At 34.9% G+C, this 23,101-nt stretch overlaps 1 protein-coding gene across 2 annotated transcripts in view; it reads left to right on the top strand.

The window, feature by feature from the left end:
- LOC150100272 (histone lysine acetyltransferase CREBBP-like) overlaps positions 1-23,101 on the top strand; it is a 345,238-nt gene that overhangs the window by 125,851 nt on the left and 196,286 nt on the right. For both annotated transcript variants that reach the window (XM_090403052.1, XM_090403053.1), the window contains exon 6: positions 3,040-3,364. In XM_090403052.1, the coding sequence (XP_090259178.1) occupies positions 3,040-3,364 (325 nt within the window). The remainder of the gene's footprint in view (positions 1-3,039; positions 3,365-23,101) is intronic.

Consider the following 23,101-nt stretch of genomic DNA (forward strand, 5'->3'; position numbering starts at 1 on the left):
GATGATAACCTGGTCACTTTCAATGCTTCTTTTCATGAAGCCGGGCCAGGTGGCCTGTTTCATCTCTGCCCATCGTTTTTTCGTCTCTTTAGTTTGTAATTCATCATCTTCCTGGGTATTCTTTCATATTTCATTTGTTCTCGATGTTCTTTCTATTTTTTCTATTCTGTTAATGGTGTTTGGTTTAATTCTTTCAATATATCTTCATTTTGCTTTCTTTCTAGTCTTCTGTAACCTCCTCTTCTCCTGTGTTTCATTTCTTCTACAATTCTTTTATTATCTCCTTCTCATTATCCATACTTCACTTAAATATGATAATGTTGGTTTTCATAAAATATTATACATTTTTAGTCTGTTTTTTTTGGTGACTATTGCTAGTCTAAATGTTATTCCATATACATTAAGTAATTTATGCTCTTAGAAATGTTCATTGCTTATTTATTTTTATTTATTTTACGAAAAGACCATAGTTCTTTATCTGTAATGTTTGATAATGCAAGCTCAACAGTCGAGACTAAATCTCTCTTCTTGCAATGACACTTACCCCATAGCCTTTCCTGGCACATGCTGTAGTGTCCTTGGCATCCTAAAACACTTCTTCATTGAAGATGCTACTTTTCATCTGTCTGGCTGCTAACTTTATAAATCCTAAATCTGCCTCACCTTAAACCTCTAAAATTTCCTGATGCTATTCAAAAAAGGGCATTTCAACCCCCCCCCCCCACACACATACATACATACACATGCTTCTGTCAAACATACATAAATATGACCAACAGTTACCCAGTATCCATTTATTGCTGCTAACTCACAGAATCTCCTTCTCCCATTCATCTTTCATTCTGCTTACCTCTCTGCTCTCTGGAACATCCTTCTGTAGTCTTACCCATGAAGACCATCTAAAACATCTGACACTTTCTTACCTTCTACATTTGCTATGGTTATTTTTCTATGGTAATTTTTCCTTCTTTTTCCCCCATGATTGTCTCTCCTAGCATGCTCTTGGTCCCTGTTATCTTTATTTTGGTATTATATCAACAATATTTTCTTTCTCGCAGCTTTCACTTCAAATCCATTTGAATTCCATGCGATATATTCTCCTAACTCTGGGGATGCAGTCGGGTATAACTTCCCTCAGACATTCTTTAACTGCTTCTCTTGCACTGTGTCAAGTTGTCTTCTGTGGTAGTCGCTTGCCTTATATTTCTATATATATATATATATATATATATATATATATATATCCTTTTTTATTTAAAACTCTCACGTGTTTGTCATCTTCAAGATTAAGGCTGCATGATCACTGTCTCCAGTTGAAGGCAAAAGAGGTACCTCATTTCAGATTTTGATTCTAATACTCAATCCATATTCTTGCACACCATTAGTGTCCCTTCCATTATGTGCTCTTAAAATAATTATCCTGCCTTAAAATGAATAACTATCTTAATTAATCCTCTTTTTCATCTTGGATAATTTCTCCTTTCTCCAATCTTCATATTTGAAATTACCCATAATAATAGTCCTAGTTTATTTATAAAGTTTATCTGTCATAAACAGAGCTTAAGAGAGGTAAGATAGAATTCACACGGTTACATGCTGCTGCAGGCCAGAGGTCATCTCCTTCACACAAAATAGCCTCGAACCAATTGTATTACTCATAACACCAACTTTTGGGATATTTATTCTACTTGGATTTAATCTCTCTTCTATCATTAACAATACTATTCCACCCTTTCTGTCTTGTCTCTTCTCCCTGAATGCGTTCTACCCATTACATTCTGTTCCTATAAAGGTTACCACTAATAAAAACGCGTTTCGATTCCTACTATCATTAAGTGAACATACATGATAACTATCAGACTGATATGTATTCAAGTAAGTCTTAAAACCTGACTAGTTCCAATAAGTAGCCTCACTTGATTTAACAACCCCACCACCCACCCATACACACTGCAGCATTCATTGCTTTTCTCATCTAACAATACTATTCACATGTTTTTTTTTTTTGCAGTCATCTCTTCTATATTGTAATTTTTTTTTCTCTCACTATCTCTGTCATGAGTCTATCTCTTTCTCCTTAGTGTACCCAGGTTTTCCTGCCTTGTTTCCATGGCATTCTGTATTCACTGAATAACAATTTAAATCTTGCAAGTACACATCTATGAAAAACACTTCATACATCAGCATACTACACACAGTTTCTCCTGCATATTGTGTATGTTGAATCATTAGTAATCACATCTTTTTGTCTCAGCTCACTCAGTCATACCGTGGCAACAGATCACAATCATAATACTTCAGCTTTTTTTTGCCTTTTCATATTTTCTCTCCATACTTCTTTCAAGTTGTTGCAAATGCATGTTTGTTTAAACAAACAATCATGCTTCATCATCTGTACACCTCTAATAATGCAATCCCCATATATGTTTTCAGCCTTTTCTGCCCTTTTGCATCTTCCTTTGTTTCATTTTTCCCCCCTCTCATATTTTGTCCTTTCTTAGCTTTCCTGATACCAGGCAATCCCTCCTCTATTAATAAAGTACTTATCAAAGCTATGAGATTTCTGCCATCCTATTTGATTTTTTTTGCTTCTATATTATTTATCTCATACATGTTTACACACATACACTTTTCTCCCCCCCCCCCATCTTTCGCACCTGTTGTCAAGCATGTCTTATTTTTTCTTATTCACATTCAAAACTTTTTTTTTTAATTTGAAGAATCAAAAAAGAAAACCATAATAATGCAAGCACATATTTTTTGACAAATCTCATACCATCTTCATTTTTCTCCTCCAAACTATTGATATTTGTTAACAAATACATCTCTCACTTCCCACAACACATGCATAACCGTACTCATATTGAAGTTAAAAGACTAACTGCTTCTACCTGTTGTCACCACACATGCTAAGTAATTCAACAATTAAATATTTTCCCTTTATTATTTTGTATTTTAGAGAATATGAACAATTTTAGTTAGTAAGAGAAAGTAGTCTACTATAATTTCTTGATAATTTAGTTCTTTTTTTGTTCAAAGTGAGTGACGTCCAAGCAGCACAGTGTTCACCATCTCAAGCTGGTCATTTAGGACAACAGCATTTGTCTCCCCAGAATCAGCAAGCGCAAATAAGAACAGTTGGACCATCTTCAGTGGCACAGACCTCATCATTTACAGATGCTGCTCATTTTAATCTGACTAATAAAGTTAAGCCTTTAGGAACTATGGTAGTGCCATCAAGTATAGCTCCTTCTAACCAAGTTGTATCATCAGTGCAAAATATTATTCCCCATCAAGCTGGAATTACAAAAGAATGGCATCAAGCTGTTACAAAAGATTTAAGGAATCATTTGGTTCAAAAAATGTAAGTCATGTATCTTTGAGTACTAAAAAAATGATATATTTTCCTTTATTGTATTAAGATTTTTTTTCACCCTAGCTACACTTGGGAATAAGCTACTCATTTATTCCACTTACTTCAGACTTCTACTCTTTATTATTTTCAAATGTGTTTTCCTCCAAAATCTCCACCAGATGTGAAATCACAGCAGCAGGACCCTAAGTGGCTGTGCACTTCATAAGTATTTTAAGTATCAAATCAGTTTTCCTCTCAGTTTAATATTTTCTTATTCAGCCACATGCAAGCACCTGTTACATCTTCTGCATGAAGCAAAGGTGGCACCAACAAAGCCCAACAATAACAGACAGCTTCAGCTCTTATCAGTGCAGCACAAATAAATCCATTGAAGCTATAAAGTGCTGCAGTTGCAAGTTGGACATCACTAACACAAAAAGGTCTGAAGTGTGATTTTTGTTGCCATCGGTTGCATACTTGCTGTACAAAAATCGACAAATCAGCATACATATTGCTAACCAACTTCAATCAACTTTCTTCTGTCCACTCTTCCTTCCTGAAGTCAACTTCCTAACTTAGAAAAGCACATCGACAGCCTAGAGCTGTACCTTGGTACTATTGGTGAAACCTTTTCCATCAATCTGTCATAAATGCCAAACTCTGTAGCTCCATTCTATCAACAGTACGCAACTCGATTAAGGCAAAAAAAAAAAAAAGTACAGTGCTGATATTCTTAACATTCACAGAAACATTGATGAAGTACTAAAGGATGGATATTATTAAACTGGCTGTAGAATGTAATTTCAATCCCATAAAAATCATCAGGTGTCATCATTCAGGCCCTACAAATGAGAAAAGATGGAACAATCCCATTGCACTTTCATAAAAGTGAATTTATTGATACAATAAATACAATAAGCACTGACACACACCATTAAGGCAAAAAAAGTATTTCAAAAAAAAAAAAAGTAAGCACATGCAGTCATGAACAATAAGTTCAGTGACACTTCCCTCCAATTCTGCATGTGAGTTCTTCTTTGTGCATGTCACTCATTCACACACTTAAAAGTCATCATCATCAAATTCCTGCCATGTACCCTCAAGGGGTGTACAGGATATGACAGTACTACATGAAAAAATTACATCATTATTACTAACTTCCTATCTACAATTTTCCTCCAAATCACTCTGTTACTTGTCAAGACTCCAACATTATCAGATCTTATATTTCTATCGTTTAAGGCACTTTGTACCGTATCAATCCACCTATATCTTGGTCTTCCTCTGGGTCGTTTTCCTGCCAACCTGGCAGAGAACACTTGTTTTGCTAATCTTTCCTCTCCCATTCTATTTAAGTGACCATACCACCTGATATTAGCTCTGCTAACGCATTCCTGGATGCTGACAATGTCAAGTTCTTTCCTAAAACACTTAAAAGTAAAGGAGAAAATTATCAACCCTCAACAGATCCAGTCATAAAGCATATCCAAGCTTTTTCACTGGATCTGACAGTGACCTATTAAATAAGCTCTCATTGTTTAGTTTCTCACATGACTTCTACAACTGGTTTGTCAACTTTCTGACTAGACTCACAGTATGTGTGGTGGTGGATGTTTTTTTTTTTCCTATGTGACCAATGCTGGGATTTTCAAGTGGCTCTGTTCTCTTACCAACCCTCTTCCTTCTATATATCAATAACCTGCTCCATTTGACTGCCAATCCAGTACAGTTTTACTGATGGTAGTACACTTTACTCATTCTCATTTGACAAATTTGCATGACACAAATTGCCACCTTTCATTGTATTCTTTGTTTGATTCAAATAAATTCTTGAAATATTCGTGAAATCAAATGATGGTACAACATAACACAATTTCATGCTGGCTAGGACATCACCCAGTTAAACGTGGTCCCCATTGTTTTTGCCAGGGAACCAGGGCGAACAGTGAAAAGTCAGCTATTGGAACAAATCCTGAAAAACACACCCCAACTCAACATCAGCAGGGTTCAAGATTGGTACTATCAACATAAGAAGCCTGAATGGCAAAGAAAAATGAGCTTGCTGAGGAATTGAATAAGTACCAGATCAATATAATAGGGGTGACTGAAACAAAAAAGACAAAAACTGGTGAGATCTTTCTAAGCAATAAATACAAAATGTTATATTCAGGCAATAACAATCAAGGGAAAGGACTATCTATAGTATTCAACATAAAATACGAGGCTAATGTTCTTGAGTGGCAGGCAATATCAAATAGAGTGATGTGGACAAATATCAGAATGGGGAACTGGACAATGAGATTTATTTGTGCCTATGGTCCCACAGAAGGTTCTACTAAGGTAGTAGTCGAGGAATTTTTTGAAGTTTTAGAGAAAGCAACTGACACAATGGAAAAAGAAAAGTTAGTCCTTGTTGGGGATCTAAATAGCAGAGTAGGAAATGATTGTGAGACATACAAAAATATTTTGGTTAAATTTGGAGAAAAGAGCAAAGCTAATAATAATGGCAAATATCTGTTGGATTTCTGCTCAGGACATGGATGGTTATTACTACCCTAATGTTCCAACATAAAAATGTGCAAAAATTCACATGGAGAGAAGATGCAAGGAATAAGAAAAAGTCTCATTGACCATGTTATTGTTGATAGTGATGTTTTCTCACTGATGTAGGACACTAGAGTGTACACAGGATTTGAAATTGGAAGTGATCACCATTTAGTCTTGAGCAGGATAAAATTGAATTTCATATTGAACAGAAGAACATCTAAGAAAGTTTTAAAGCGAATAAAAATTGAACAGCTTTCAGATGTGAACTGTAGACTAAAATACGCAAACGTTATTCAAGAAAAAATGAAAGAGTTTGAGAACAGGAACCAGACCTTGGAGGTTCAGTGGCAAATCCTGAAGAAAACATTGATTGATTCATGCAGAGAGGCAGCATGTGGTGAGGTTGTGTGCAAGGATAGAAAAATCAGAACTCCATGGTAGACACAGGAAATTAAAGAAGCAGTGAAGGAAAAGAAGAAAGCATATCAAAAGTTCCTGGTAAATAAGTCAGCTTGTGCTCTTAGAGAATATAGAGACAAATGTAACAAACTAAACAAAATTTGTGAGAAGACTTTGGTAAGAAAATAGAAAATAAATATCAAGAGGGTGGCAAGATGGAGGAAAAAACTGGAGAACAAGATATCCTTGATGTATGGAGTAATTACTTCGGAAAATTGCTAAACGAAACAATCAGCAACAGCACAGTGGTAAAAAACACTCAATAGGCATGCAGTCAGGAATACATATTCATACTTGGAGAAGACACCATCAAAATCCTGCAATGTAGAAGGACAGCAGGAGTAGATGATATTCGACCAGAAATGCTCAGGTATTTAGGTATAAAAGTCTTACAGTGGTTGCACTGCATAGTTTAGAAGGACTGGACAGAGGGATGAATTCCAGATGATTGGAGTAGAGCTCTCATAGTACACATATATAAAAAGGGAAATAAAACTGAATGTGAGAATTGCAGAGGTATTTCTCTACTAAGTGTTACTGGTAAGATTTATTCAAGTATACTAGACAAATGGTTGAGAGGGATTGTGAAAGGGAGGCTTGATGAAGAACAAACTGGATTCAGACCACATAGAGGTTATCAGGCTATATGACAAATAGTTCAGAAATTGTAGGAATATAACAAGGATCTGTATTTATGTTTTGTAGACCTGCAAAAGGCATATGACAAGGTGCCAAGAGAAAACCTGTTCAAAATGCTACAGTTATATGGTATCAATGGGGCATTATATCAAGCAATCCTCCTCCTACCTCTTTTACGTATATTAGACCTTGTGACCTCTTACTTTCGTATTAGGCATGGCCTATAATGATTCTAAACTGCGACCACTTCGAAGATAAGGTGGTTAGCCTTATGCCATATCAAGCAATACTTAGTCTTTATTTGAGTTGTAAGTCAGCACTTAGAATTGAAGGAGGATGGTTTGATGTTAAATCTGGTGTCAGACGATGATGTACATTATCCCCCTCTGTTATTCATTATCCACATGGATCACATTAAGAAGGAAAGAGGTATTAAACCTGATATCAAAATTGTAGATGGTTAATCTCAGCTCTTTACTTTATGCAGATGATGTTATACTTTAAATAAATCCACTACAAGTCTACAAAATTTCCTGACTAAATTGAATAATGGTTGTAATAAATATGGTATGAAAATCAGCAATAGCAAGATAAAGACAATGAAAATAGGCAGAAACATTGAAAATATCAGCTGCATCGTGAATGGAGAACCTATAGAACAATTAAACATTTCAGCTACTTATGCACAATTTTTAGTGAAGACAGTAAATTAAATATGGAAATAGACAACAGAATCAACAAAGCTGGTATGGTAGGAAGTCAACTGAATAAATTTATATGTAATAAGAAAGAAATTAGTCAAAACACAAAATTAGCTGTATCCAACACAGTGTTCAGTTATGTTCAGGCAATGACAAGGAAAAGGAGTAGCCATAGTATTCAACACAAAATACGAGGCTAATCGTCTTGAATGGCAGTCAGTCTCAAGTAGAGTAATGTGGGCAAATATGAGAATGGGGAACTGGACAATGAGACTTATTTGTGCCTATGGTCCCACAGAAGGTTCTACTAAGGTAGAAGTGGAGGAATTTTTTGAGGCTCTAGAGATAGCTACTGACACAATGAAAAAGGAAAAGTTGGTCCTTGTTGGGGATCTAAATAGCAGACTAGAAAATGATTGTCAGACATATAAAAATATATTGGTTAAATTTGGAGAAAAGAGCAAAGCTAATAATAATGGCAAATACCTGTTGGATTCATGCTCAGGACATGGACTGGTTATTACTAACACCATGTTCCAATATAAAAATTTGTACAAATTCACATGGAGAGAAGAGGCTAGGAATAAGAAAAGCCTCGTTGATTATGTTATTGTTGATAGTGATGTTTCCCCCCCCCCCCTGGTGCAGGACACCAAAGTGTACAGAGGGTTTGAAATTGGAAGTGATCACTATTTAGTCTTGAGGAGGATAAAATTGAATTTCATATTGAAAAGAATGACATGTAAGAAAGTTTTAAAGTGAATAAAAGTTGAGCAGCTTTCAGATGTGAACTGCAGACGAAAATACACAAAGATTATTGAAGAAAAAATGAAAGATTTTGAGAACAGGAATCAAACCTTGGAGATTCAGTGGCAAACTCTGAAGAAAACATTGATTGATTCTGCCAGAAAGGCATGTGGTGAGGTTGTCAGCAAGGATAAAAAAAAATCAGAACTCCCTGGTGGATATAGGAAGTTAAAGAGGCAGTGAAGGAAAAGAAGAAAGCATATCAAAGGTTCCTGTCAAATAAGTCAGCTTGTGCTCTTAGAGAATATAGAGACAAATGCAAGAATGCTAAACACTGTGTAAAACTAGCTAAACAAAAGTCATTGGAAGACTTTGGCAAGAATATAGAAAATAAATATCAAGAAGTTGGCAAAATATTCTGCAGGTTGTTGAAAAAGCTTAGGAATATAGGAAAGAGTGCTGTAAAAGGAGTTAGAGATGATAAAGGTGACATGAAAACGGGAGAAAAAGATATCCTTGAAGTATGGAGTAATTACTTTGAAAAACTGCTAAATGAAACAAGCAGTGATGACAGCACAGTGGTAAAAAACATTGCCCAGTCATGCAGTCGGGAATAGATATCGATACTTGAAGTAGAAAAAGCCATCAAAGGCTTGAAATGTGGCAAGGCAGCAGTAGTAGATGATATTCGACCAGAAATGCTGAAGTATGGTGGTATAAGAGTCTTACAGTGTCTGCACTGCATAGTTCAGAAAGCCTGGACAGAGGGACGAATTCCTGATGATTGGAGTAGAGCTCTCATAGTACCCATATATAAAAAGGGAAATAAAACTGAATGTGAGAATTACAGAGGTATTTCCCTGCTGAGTGTTCCTGGCAAGATCTATGCAAGTACACTTGAGAAACGGTTGAGAAGAATTGTAGAAGAAAAGCTTGGTGAAGAACAAGCTGGATTCAGGCCAAATAGAGGCTGTCAGGATCAGATCTTCACTTTACGACAAATAGTCGAGAAATCATGGGAATATAACAAAGATCTGTATTTAAGTTTTGTCGATTTGGAAAAGGTATATGACAAGGTGCCAAGAGAGAAGCTATTCAATACGCTGCAGTTATATGGTGTGAATGGGGCATTATATTGCTTGATATATATAATGCCCCATTCATTATATTTGAGTTGTAAGTCAGCAGTTAGAATTGAAGGAAGTATAGGAAGATGGTTTAATGTTAAATCTGGTGTGAGACAAGGATGTACATTATCCCCTTTGTTATTCATTATCTATGTGGATCACATTATGAAGAAAAGTAGTATTAAACATGATATCAAAATTGGAAATGTTAATGTAGCTCTTTGTTTGATACGGATGAAATTATACTTCTAAATAAATCCGCTACATGTCTGCAAGCTTCTCTGACTAAATTGAGTAGCTGTTGTAATAGATATGGTATGAAGGTCAGCAATAAAAAGACAAAGACAATGAAAACAGGCAGATCATTGAAAATGTCAACTGTGTTGTGAATGGGGAACCTGTGGAACAAGTAAAACATTTCAGCTACTTAGGCATGATTTTTACTGAAGATGGTAAATTAAATATAGAAATAGACAACAGAATCAGCAAAGCTGGTATGGTGGGAAGTCAATTGAATAAATTCATATGGAATAAGAGAGAAATTAGTCGGAACACTTAATTAGCTGTATACAAGACAGTGTTCAAACTAGTTTTAACTTATGGATCTGAGAGCTGGGTCAGAAGTAAAACACTTGACCAAAGACTAGAGACCGCAGATATGAGAGTCCTGACAAAAATTATAGCGTGAACAGATGGCATCAATGGCAGTATCATATTAAAAATGAGGATATTAGGAAAGAACTTGACATTGTCAGCATCCAGGAATGCATTAGCAGAGGTAATCTTAGGTGGTATGGTCACTTAAACAGAATGGGCGAAGAAAGATTAGCAAAACAAGTGTTCTCTGCCAGGTTGGCAGCAAAACGACCCAGAGGAAGACCAAGATATAGGTGGATTGATATGGTACAAAGTGCATTAGACGATAGAAATATAAGATCTGATAATGTTGGAGTCTTGATAAGTAACAGACTGATTTGGAGGAAAATTGTAGATAGGAAGTTAGTAATGATGTAAGTTTTTTCATGTGGTACTATCATATCCTGTAAACCCCTTGAGGGTACATGACAGGAATTTGATGATGATGATGATGAAGACAGTGTTCAAACCAATTTTAACTTATGGATCTGAGAATTGAGTTGAAATAAAACCCTTGACCAGAGACTAGAGAGCACAGATATGAGAGTCCTGAGAAAGATTAGAGGTGTGGACAGATGGCAGTATCATTATTGCCGTTGATGTTTAAGTAACCATTTTGTTTAAGTCTTTCCTCTCTCATTTTGTTTAAACAGAATGGGAGAAGAAAGATTAGCAAAATACGTATTTTCTGCCAGGTGGCAGGAAAAAGACCCAGAGGAAGATCAAGATGTAGGTGGACGGATACAATAAAAAGTGCCTCAAAAAACAGATATATAAGATCTGATAATGTTGAAGTCTTTACAGATAACAGGTTTATTTGGAGGAAAATTGTTAATAGGAAGTTAGTAAAGTTCTTCATGTAATACTATCATTATATCCTGTGCACTCATTTAGTGTGCTTGTCAGGAATTTGATGATGATATTATTAATTCTCCCCCCTCCCCCTCCCAACACACACACACACACAGCCATTTCATAATCATCACCATTTTGTGCTATATATATTCTCTAGGAATATACAGGATACTATGATAATCAGACATATTTAAGTGTGTCATGCAAATTCAGAAGGATCATTGTCAACATAATTGAAATGAAGGAAACAAAGCTGGTGAGTTGAGTTACTGCTAAATAATAACTATAACATGTTCAGGCAGAGGTGATCAGGTAAAGGAAGGAGTAGATATTCAAAACTAACATAAAGATGAACGTCTAGAATGGCAGGTAATTTCAGGTAGAGTGATGTGGGTGTATTTTCGAGTGAGAAATTTACCAGTGAGACCTAGCAGTGTGCTTGGAGTTCCATAGAAACATTAGAAAGGACAGCTAACATACAAGAAAAAAAGAAAACATGATTCTTGTTGGAGATATAAATTGCAATAGGAAAATTTTCAGGAAATTTTTGAGGAAAGAGCTAAGCTAATAAAAGTCAATGCCTATAGATTTCTTGTCCAGGACACAGAATTGTCATTTCTAGAACCATGTTCCATTTTAAAGATGTGCATAAATTCACATGGAAAGAATGCAAGAGAAATAAGAAAACTCTTATTTCTTGTTATGTAGGTATTATTACAAAATATATACAAAAGTTTTAAAAAGAACAAGAGTCGAGCAGCTTTCAGAACTAAATTGTAGTCTTAGATATACAAACAGTATTGAATAAAATATGAAAGAGTTTGAAACAGAAAAGAAACCTGAAATAAACAGTGGCAAGTCTGAAGAAAACATTGGGTGATTGATTGAAACCTAAGAGGCATATGGTGAAGTAGTCTGCATAATGGACTAAACAAACTTAACGAAGGCCAGGAAAATAAGTGATGTATCAAAAGATCCTAGAAGTTAGTGAATATGCACTTAGGGATATAGAGAAAAAAAAAAAAATCTAAGGAAACTAAATTCTGTGTAAATGTAGATGAATATAACTCATTAGAAGCATTTAGTAAGAATATAGAAGGTAATTATTATGAAAGTGGCAAAAATATTCTGGATTCTACTGAAAAAGTTTGAGTTATTAAAATATGGAGGATGAGAAATATTTAAGTTAAGTGAACTATTAAAAAAAAAGTGTTTTCCAAAAATAAATACAAAAATGAACAGTGTGTGAATGAATGGAGAAAAAATATTGCAATACCAATTTTTTAAAAATCCTGGATGCTCTGCTAATGCATCCAGGAATGCATTAGCAGAGTGAATCTCAGGTGGTATGTTCACTTAAATAGAATGGGAGAGAAAAGATTAGCAAAACAAGTGTTCTCTGCCAAGTTGGCAGGAAAACGACCCAGAGGAAGACCAAGATATAGGTGGATTGATGCGGTACAAAGTGCCTTAGACGATAGAAATATAAGAGCTGATAATATTGGAGTGTTGACAAGTAACAGACTGATTTGGAGGAAAATTGTAGATAGGAAATTAATAATGATGTAATTTTTTTCATGTAGTACTATCATATCCTGTACACCCCTTGAGGGTACATGGCAGGAAATTGATGATTATGATGATGATGATTTTTTAAAAAAGATTAAAAAAAAGAGAGAGATTAATAGATTATTACTGTATACCAGTGTAGTTGAAATAATGTTATTTCAACTATTTTAAAAATTTGCACAAAACTTATTCAAGAAATTATTAAAGAATCTTCGATATTAAATGATGAACAACAAATGGCAGCTAAGTTGGCTGAGTGGTTACCATACCCACTCTTCAATCAACAGTCTACAGATGTGAATCCTGCTGTGACCATGGATGTTTGTAATTGCCTTTAGGCGTGAGGTGAATCTCATTGCCTAGTATAAAATCACCATGCTACCAATTGGAAGCCTGAAGTGGCTTGAAAAAGTCCTGTTTGATCTCTAGAGCATAGATTTCTGAACTAATGGGGAGATAAAAAAAAATTTCTTAGCTTGCCCACAGTAATATAAGTTTACAATCTTTTGTAGAGGACATGAAAAGTTTTTATATCTGGATATTTGCATAAAAGTTTTGTCATTTTTGAAGTCAAAAATTAAACAGGGCACATTCAACATAATTGAAAAATCAATAATGCAAATGTATCATTCACATGAAAATAAAATAGAATAGCAAGTCCAGCCTGCTTTCTAGTCTTGATGTTTTTTTATATATGTTTAAAAAAAAAAACTCAGATGAACCTGTGTAAAATTAGATCTATTTAGATTAGAGTGATATAGCAAGGTTCCAAGCTGAAACCACTCCATAACTAAACAGCATTTATGTAGGAATAACTTTTTTCCTACAAAAAAATTCTCCAAAGAGAATTTTTTTGTAGGAAATGTGTTCATGTAATGTGTTCATCAAATCCAGATTGTTTTAGGTAATAGAACTTAATAAAATCTAGACACCCTGCATGATAAATTGCAGCAGATCTGCTGGTTTGGCTGAAGCATGACAGACTACAGTTCCAGAGAATTTGTTAGATGCTTGGGTTGGTCAAAGAGATGGAATGACAAGGGAATCTGCTTTGTAGGGCCTAGGAAGGTGGTAGCCTTATTCAATGGGACACGCGGATATGTACTTATTATTTGGAGAGTCTTTTTTAGATATGTCTTTGACATGTGGGGTGGTTATATGCTTGACAACTTCTTGAGAGGGACAATGAAAAACTCTTAATATCCTTGTTGACATATTACTCTGTAAAGTTATGAGACTGTAAGATGTTTTTTTAAATTTTTTGTCTTCATAATGTGTCAGTAGAGCACAGGGAGTGAGCCTGCTGGAGAATAGTTTTAAAGGTGCTAGATTATTTGACAAGGATAGTGATGTGACAGAACACAAAATATTAATTGCAGTGTGGATTTCCTTTCTGAAGATGGAAAACTGAAGGCTCCATCTAGCTAACAGAAAAATAAGCAGGTCTGGATAGCATAGGAAAAAGAGGACTACCATGACAGTACCTTCTGTTTGTTGAATAAATTTGCTTTGCTATGTGAAATAGCCTGAATGGATAACAAAATGTGTATACTAGTAGACTTAACTCCATTATCATCAGAGTGTTCTTTCACCCAGTTAAGAAATTTTCTTCCTTTTGGCCAACTCTGGTATCAGTGTGAGTTGTGACTCTGTGTAGGTCAAGGAAATAATAAATATTAAATTCCCTGAATTCCCTGTAGGCATGGATGTTTGTACTTGTATTTCCATTTCATATTTGGTCTCTAGGCCAGGTTTCCTGAATATGTAAAAAAATTAAAGTAAAACACACACACTCACTCTCTTTCCTGTCAACCCGATGTCATAAATCATCATCAAATTCCTGATATATATATACCCTCTACAGGTGTACAGGATATGATAGTACTAGATAAAAAATTACATCATTACTAACTTCCTGTCTACAATTTTCCTCCAAATCAGTCTGTTACCTATCTGTACTCCAACATTATTAGATCTTATATTTCTATCTTCTACGGCACTTTTTACTGTATCAATCCATCTTTATCTTGGTTTTCCTCTGGGTATTTTTCCTGCCAACCTGGCAGAGAATACTTGTTTTGCTAACCTTTCTTCTCCCATTCTGTTTAAGTGACCATACAACCTGAGATTAGTTCTGCTAATGCATTCCTGGATGCTGACAATGTCAAGTTCTTTCCGAATATCCTCATTTTTAATATGATATTGCCATTGATGCCATCTGTTCATGCCCCTAATCTTTCTTAGGACTCTCATATCTGCAGTCTCTAGTCTTTCGTCAAGTGTTTTACTTCTAACCCAGCTCTCAGATCCATAAGTTAAAATTGGCTTGAATACTGTCTTGTATATAGCTAATTTAGTGTTTTGGCTAATTTCTCTCTTATTCCATATAAATTTATTCAATTGACTTCCTACTATACCAGCTTTGTTGATTCTGTTGTCTATTTCCATATTTCATTTACTATCTTCAATAAAAATCGTGCCTAAGTAGCTGAAATGTTTACTTATTCTATAGGTTCTCCATTCACAATGCAGCTGATATTTTCAATGTTTCTGCCTATTTTCATTGTCTTTGTCTTGTTATTGCTGATTTTCATACCAAATTTATTACAACAGTTATTCAATTTAGTCAGGAAATCTTTTAGACTTGTAGTGGATTTATTTAAAAGTATAACATCATCTGCATAAAGTAAAGAGCTGAGATTAACACCTCCAATTTTGATATCAGGTTTAATACCACTTTCCTTCATAATGTGATCCATATAGATAATGAATAACAGTGGGGATAATGTACATCCTTGTCTGACACCAGATTTAACATTAAACCATCTCCCTGTACTTCAGTTCTTAAAGTGAAAATCTGATCCCAACAGCCTCTATTTGGCTGGAATCCAACCTGTTCTTCACCAAGCTTTTCTTCCACAATCCTTCTCAGTCGTTTCTCAAGTATACTTGCATATATCTTACCAGCTGGCTTTCATTACTAGAACACTCAGTAATGAAATACTTCTGTAATTCTCACATTCAGTTGTATTTCCCTTTTCATATATGGGTACTATGAGAGCTCTACTCCAATCATCTGGAATTCGTCCTTCTGTCCAGGCCTTTTGAAATATGCTGTGCAGCCACTGTAAGACTTTTACCTCCATACTTGATCATATCTGGTCAAATATCATCTACTCCTGCTGCCTTTCCACATTTCAGGCTTTTGATGACTTTTTCTACTTCAGGTATGGATATGTATTCCTGACTGCATGCCTGATCAGTGTTTTTTTACCACTGTGCTATCACCACTGCTTGTTTCATTTAGCAGTTTTTCAAAGTGATTACTCCATACTTCAAGTATATTTTTTTTTCTCTTTTTTCATGTCATCTTTTTCATCTCTAATTCCTTTTAAAGAACTCTTTCTTCAATTTCCGAGCTTCTTCAACAACCTCAGAATATCTTGCCACCTTCTTGATATTTATTTTCTATTCTATGTTCTTACCGAAGTCCTCCCATGACTTTTGTTTAGCTAATTTTACACAGTCTTCGACTTTCTTACATTTGTCTTTGTATTCTCTAAGAGCACAAGCTGACTTATTTTCCAGGAACTTTTGATATGCTTTCTTCTTTTTCTTCACTGTCTGTTTAACTTCCTGTGTCCACCATGGAGTTCTGATTTTTCTATCCTTGCAGACAACCTCACCACATGCCTCTCTGGATGAATCAAAAAGTGTTTTCTTCAAGGTTTGCCTCTGAATCTCCAAGGTTTGGTTCCTGTTCTCAAACCCTTTGATTTTTTTTTCTTCAATCATGTTTGTGTATTTTAGTCTACAGTTCACATTTGAGAGCTGCTCAACTTTCCTTCGTTTTAAAACTTTCTTACATATTCTATTCAATATGAAATTCATTTTTATCCTGGTCAAGAGTAAATGGTTATCACTTCCAATTTCAAATTCTCTGTACACTCTGCACCAGGGAGAAAACATCACTATCAACAATAACATAGTCAACGAGACTTTTTCTTATTCCTTGCATCTTCTCTCCATGTGTATTTGTGCACATTTTTATGTTGGAACATGGTGTTAGTAATAACCAGTCCATGTCCTGAGCATGAATCCAACAGGTATTTGCCATTATTATTAGCTTTGCTCTTTTCTCCAAATTTTCCCAATATATTTTTGTATGTCTGACAATCATTTTCTAGTCTGCTATTTAGATCCCCAACAAGGACCAATTTTTTTCTTTTTCATTGTCAGTTGCTTTCTCTAAAGCCTCAGAAAAAAAAAATTCCTCCACTTCTACCTTAGTATAACCTTCTGTTGAACCATAGGCACAAATAAGTCTCATTGTCCAGTTCCCCATTCTCATATTTGCCCACGTCACTCTACTTGAGACTGCCTGCCATTCAAGAAGATTAGCCTTGTATTTAGTGTTGAATACTATGGCTACTCCTTGGTTGTCATTGCTTGAATATTACATTTTGTATTTATTGCTCAGAAAGATCTCACCAGTTTTTTGCCTTTTTATTCAGTCACCCCTATTATGTCGATCTTGTACTTATCCAATTCCTCAGTTAGCTCCATTTCTTTGCCATTCAGGCTTCTTATGTTGATAGTACCGATCTTGAACTCTGGTGATGTTGAGTATGTAATGAATATTCCACGGGCCACTCATTATCCTGGTCACTTACCTCTTAATCCTTTCCACTGCTTCCTCATCCCCAAGAAACACATACCATTAATAATAATATTAATGATATTATTATTATACAAGCAACTCCATGGAGTCCATAATTATATTCAATCGAGAGTGGCTATAAATATAATTATTATCATTATTATTATCTGAGACCTGCAGGGAGGCAAGGGCTCATCGGGGAGGCTGTAAATTACCCAACCCAGCTATCATACCTTCCCTTAAATTCATTTACACTAGATGCACTCACTACTCATAAGGGCAAATTAATCCACTCACTCACTGCTCTCTGGGAGAAACTCCTAGCTTTTAACCCTTTCTTGATTAAGAACAACCTTAACTTCCATGGATGCCCCTGTGTTCTCTCCTTGCCTTCCATATGACGAGAATTTCATCATTTGAAATCCTATAACACCCATTCAAAAGTTTATAGATCTCTATCATATTACCCCTCTTTCTCCCTCCTGTTAACCAGAGTCTGCAATTCACATAATCACAATCTCTCCTCAGATATTATGCTAACACTTCCAATATTCATCCAATATCTGTCATACTTTGCTACGAACTCATTCACTGACATGGTACTCACAACAGACTGGCAAGCTATTCTAGCTATAATCATTCACCACTCTCCAAGCAAGATATCTACTCCTGACACCATTGTTAAGTGGTCTCTTGCTGTTTCCAGGGAGATGACCCATAGTTCTCCTCTCCCCCACCACACACCAGACCTGTTTTGAAAATTTCCTCTATTAATCCTATAAAACAAGCTTTTTAAAAATAAATTAAAAATAAAAAAAAATAAAGATACAAATAAAAAATAAATTAATTACTTAATTTAAAACTATCAAAGTTGTATTCTATTTAAGATAACATCAGAGAAACATTCTTTCATATAGATAGTTTTCTTACAGTAACAATGATGTCCTAATTTAACATGACAATTGTTTTATTAGATTTAAGATTCTGGGTTAGTTATGGTTGTATTTATAGTTAACTCTTAGGGAGAAAGATTAATTGGGTAGATTATGTGCTTTCCATATGCTTGGGATTTTTAGGCCATCATTATTGTTCAGATTGGGGTGGTTGATAAGAATCTCATAGGCTTCCTTAAATTTACGTTCATACCATGTTTTGGTGTGATGTAAACAACTGGTGTTTTCCAGTCAATTCTATGTAAAGTGTTCAGGGCATGATCAGAAAGGCCAGCATCACCATAGTTATTATATTTAATGTGTCGTTTATGTTCCTTTTGTCTGATAGGAATTGTGCATCCTGTTTCCCCTATGTAGGGTAGATTACAGGTGCAATAATACAGGTGGGTCTTTAGATGAGTTGAGTAAGCTCTTTAATTTTGCAGGAGGTTTAAAGGTGGCTTTAGGGTTGTATTTCTGTAGTATTCTGTTTATTTTATCTGATGTCTCTTTAATGTATGGAATGGTTATAGTTTTGTTGTAGTCTAGTTTATCGTTGTTTTTTAGTGAGGTCTTGTAGAGAATTTTGTTGATAGTATTTTGGCTCTAACCATTTTTTAGGAAAGTATTGCTGATAACTTTAAATTTGTCTATAAGTGCTTGTTCATTGGAGCAAATCTTCAAGCCCTATTTTTTAGAGTATTAATGACACCTAGTTTTTGTGTTGGTGGTGGTGGTAGGAGTTTAAATGACTGTTCAAAATTAATTTCTTCATGAATTTTCATGATAAATGTATATATTGGCCAGTATGTTTCAATTTCTGGTAAACAGTGAAGGAAAGGAGGAAGATGTGTGACAAGTGTATCTAGAAAAGGAAGTGTGTTCTGCTTTTCAATCTAGGAAATCAATAAAAGAAAGGAAACTTCAGATGAACTGTGCACAGTAGTCCTGGTGGGATCTCAAGCATTATAAAGAAATAATAACCTGCTTATCTCTGGTCATCAGGGTGTTCTTCGATAATCAAGTAATCCAATGAGCTGTATAGCCACTTCTGCAGTATACTCTCTAAACTTCAACTTCCTATTCACCAACACCCTCAGATCCATATTTTCATTAGTGTGGTACATTGCTAGCAATCTCTTCAGCCAAAAATACTTTGTATTGCCATATTAAATTGACATCTGCTGTACTTTGCTCATACTGCTAGTCTGTTTAAATCATTCTCCAAAGTTTTAGCATCACCTTATTGACTATTGCTCTATCCAATTTTGTGTAATCAGCAAACAACTGAATATTTATTCTCAATCATTTCTTATATCATTAATGTACAAATTAAATAGTAAGTGCTTAAGCACATAATCCTGTGGCACACCTGGAAGGGAGGTGTGCTGGGTGTGTTTGTGTGTGCTATGCATCCAGAAAATTCATGAAGAAATTAATTTTGAGCAGTTATTTATTTGAAAGTTTGTAACACTTCATGAATAGTCATGAACTGTTCCAGACATCAAGACATTCACAGTGTGACTGTAAATCATGGCAAGACGAGTGTTGCCATCGAAGTATGCCTTGGCTAATCATGTGTGAGGAGAGAGTAATGTGATTCCCTACGTGGAGTCTGTGACAAGGCATTTGTGTGTTCTTAAAGACTGAATATGAGTGGAGGCCAAGCAGCACACTCACCAATCCATTCACATTGACTGAAATTTGTGCAGTAATTAAAGGTGTGCAGACTGTCAATACTTTTTTAAACTGACATTTATTTTTATCCTTCTCGATAGGTCAAAAGAATAAAGATATTTTCTGTACACATTTTTTAAACTGAGAATACAAGGTCAAGTTAAAAACCATCTTCCTGTAACCCCTTCAATTCTAATTCCCGATTTACAACTGAAATATAGACGAGTATTGCTTGATGTAGTGTCCAATTTACTCCATGTAACTGAAGTGTTGTGAACAGCTTTCCTCTTGGCAACTTGTCGGATGCTTTCCAAAATCGACAAAACTTATATACAGATCCTTGTTATATTCCTATGATTTCTCAACTATCTGTCTTGAAGTGAAAATCTGATCTTGAAAACCTCTGATTGGTCCAAACCCAGATTGTTCTTCTCCAAGCTTCTCTTCCACAATTTTTCTTAACTGTTTCTCAAGTATACTTGCATAAATCTTACCAGGAACGCTCAGTAATGTAATTCTCACATTCAGTTTTATTTTTCCCTTTATAAATGGGTATTATAAGAGCTTTATGCCAATCATCTGGAATTCGACCCTATGGCCAGGCCTATGAATTATGCAGTGTAGCCTCCGTAAAACTTTCATACCTCATTAATGAAAATTAACTGTTATTAACAACTTGTCTCTATGAGCAATACTCGTCTATATTTCAATACAGGAATCAACTCTCCAACGTATTTACTGTCAAAATATCTAACTAAAATTCTACAACAACACATCCATAATTCAGATACTTATATTAAAAACTCTCAACATTTTATAGAAAAGTTAAAAAAACATCTCTATCTCTGAAAATGATATACTTGCCAGCCTTGATGTCACTTCCCTGTTTACCAACATTCCAGTGGTTGAAGTTATCAACATCTTAGACAATTTATTCCCACAAGACGTCTCTTCATTGTTTAGCCACTGTCTATCTTCTAACTATTTCGTATGGAAGAAAAAAAAACAATTTACAAACAATTAACCGGATTGGCCATGGGCAGCCCCCTTCTCACCCTCTTGTGCTGGCTTATTTATGGAAGAGCTTGAAAGTAAAATCTTATCTCAAATTAATCCAAAACCTAAGGCATGGTTTAGATTTGTTGATGACATCTTTATCATTTGGAACCACAAAAAGGAAGAGCTATTAGATTACCTAAACAAAATCAACATGTTCTACCATACTATCAAATTCACACTAGATCTTGAAAAGGACAAACAACTACCATTCCTAGACATCATAATAAAGAAAAAAGAAAATAATAGTGTCAGCTTATCAGTTTATAGAAAACCAACAAATACTGGACGTTATCTAAACTTCAGCCCATCACACCACATCTCCCAAAAACTCAGCATTATTCATATGCTAAAGAAAAGAGCTATACAATTCACCATGGACCATAATGATCTACAAGAAGAATTAAATAAAATATCAAACGATCTACTCCTAAACAGCTACCCTAGAGGACTTGTTAACAAGATTCTCTTCTCTGATATCACAAAGACAACATGATAACACCCAATATATAACTACTACAACTATTCCATACATTGGTACCATCTCCAAAAAACTAGCTTGCCTCCTAAAACCACACAATATTAGAGTGACCTTCAAGCCAGTTGAAACTATCCAGAAATTTCTAAGATCACCAAAAGATTTCAATCCTTTCTACAAACATGCAGGAGTTTATAACATCCCTTGTTCCTGTGGTCTAAGTTACATTGGTCAGACATCTAGAAGCTTCGAAGTGAGACAAAAGGAACACATCAGCAATGTTAGAAACTACAGACAAGATATTTCTGGCCTTTCTTCCCACTTCTCTACAACCAACCACATTATTGAATGGAATAAAAGTCTTATGCCATATATTGAGGAAAACTACCATTCCAGAATCTTCAAAGAAGCTGCTACAGCCACTCGTTCCACAAATAACTTCAACAGGAACCAGGGTTTAATCCTACCAGATATATGGAAGACTTTAATCAGATCAATAAACACACCAGAAATGAACTTCAGTGCAAACTACAAAATGCATCTCAACAAGTAAATCATGTATCCGTGACATGCATATTGTTTCACGCGCACTACTATTTTGTTATTGAAATAGAATTGTCAGTTAACGTATAGCTTGTAATTTTCGTTTCTTTGCTTTCCTGATTGTACCCTGAAGAAGCTGACAGCACAAGCCGGCGAAACTAGTTGGTAATTAAATTAGTTATTCACCTACATTTGACCAATATCTAAATAATAGTTAATTTTCATTAATCTTTGTGGTCAAGAATTAACAATTTCTAATATGAACTTTCATACCTCATTATTTTAGCATTTCATTTTTAATTGAATATCATGTACTTCAGCTGACTTTTCCACATTTTATAGGTTTTTTGGTGTCTTTTTCTATTTCAAGTATTGATGTGTGTTCCTGATTGCATGCCTGTTGAGTGTTTTCTATCACTGTGCTGTCATTGCATTCTTTCCAAGTAATTACTCCATACATCAAGGATATCTTTATCTTCATAAATTAAAGGTGACAAGAAATTATATTCTTGGTTTAACCCTTTATCCAAATGTAAGCAAACAAAGTTTGTGCCTGAAGTAATTTCAGGACTAGGCAACTCAAACTAATATCCTGCTACCTTTGGAAGCGGTAAATCCTGTAGTATATTTCTTTACTTCCAATCTGAAAAAGAGTATAATTAATTGGTGAACCTCTGAGTAGTGAAGTTGGCAACATTGAAGGTTGATATCCTCGATCATTTTCAAGAGAATTTCCATGAGAATGGTATCACAGTTTGAACATCTTGATATAAGTTATGTCACATTCTGGCTATAAAACTGAAGTATTTCTAATTGGGTTAATAACAGTTTATTTCTTAAAAACTGTGTTTGACTTATCTGTCTACTATAGAATGTTTTGTTTCATAAATATCAATGGAAATATAATGATTATATGAGCTGTAATTAATACTTCTGAATTAGTGTATGCCTATGCAATAAAACTGATTACTGTAATTGATAAACTGTCCCAATTACTGATTACTGTAATTGATAAACCTTAATAACAATCTTAAATCAAGAAATATTGCTATTTCTTGATTTAAGATTGTTATTATGAATTTGTCACAGAAAGCATACATCCTTTCTGTGACAAATTGGA

Source organism: Typopeltis vanoorti, chromosome 13 (assembly GCF_054136105.1).
Source record: "Typopeltis vanoorti isolate ZY-2024b chromosome 13, IOZ_Tvanoo_1.0, whole genome shotgun sequence".
NCBI lineage: Eukaryota > Metazoa > Arthropoda > Arachnida > Uropygi > Thelyphonidae > Typopeltis > Typopeltis vanoorti.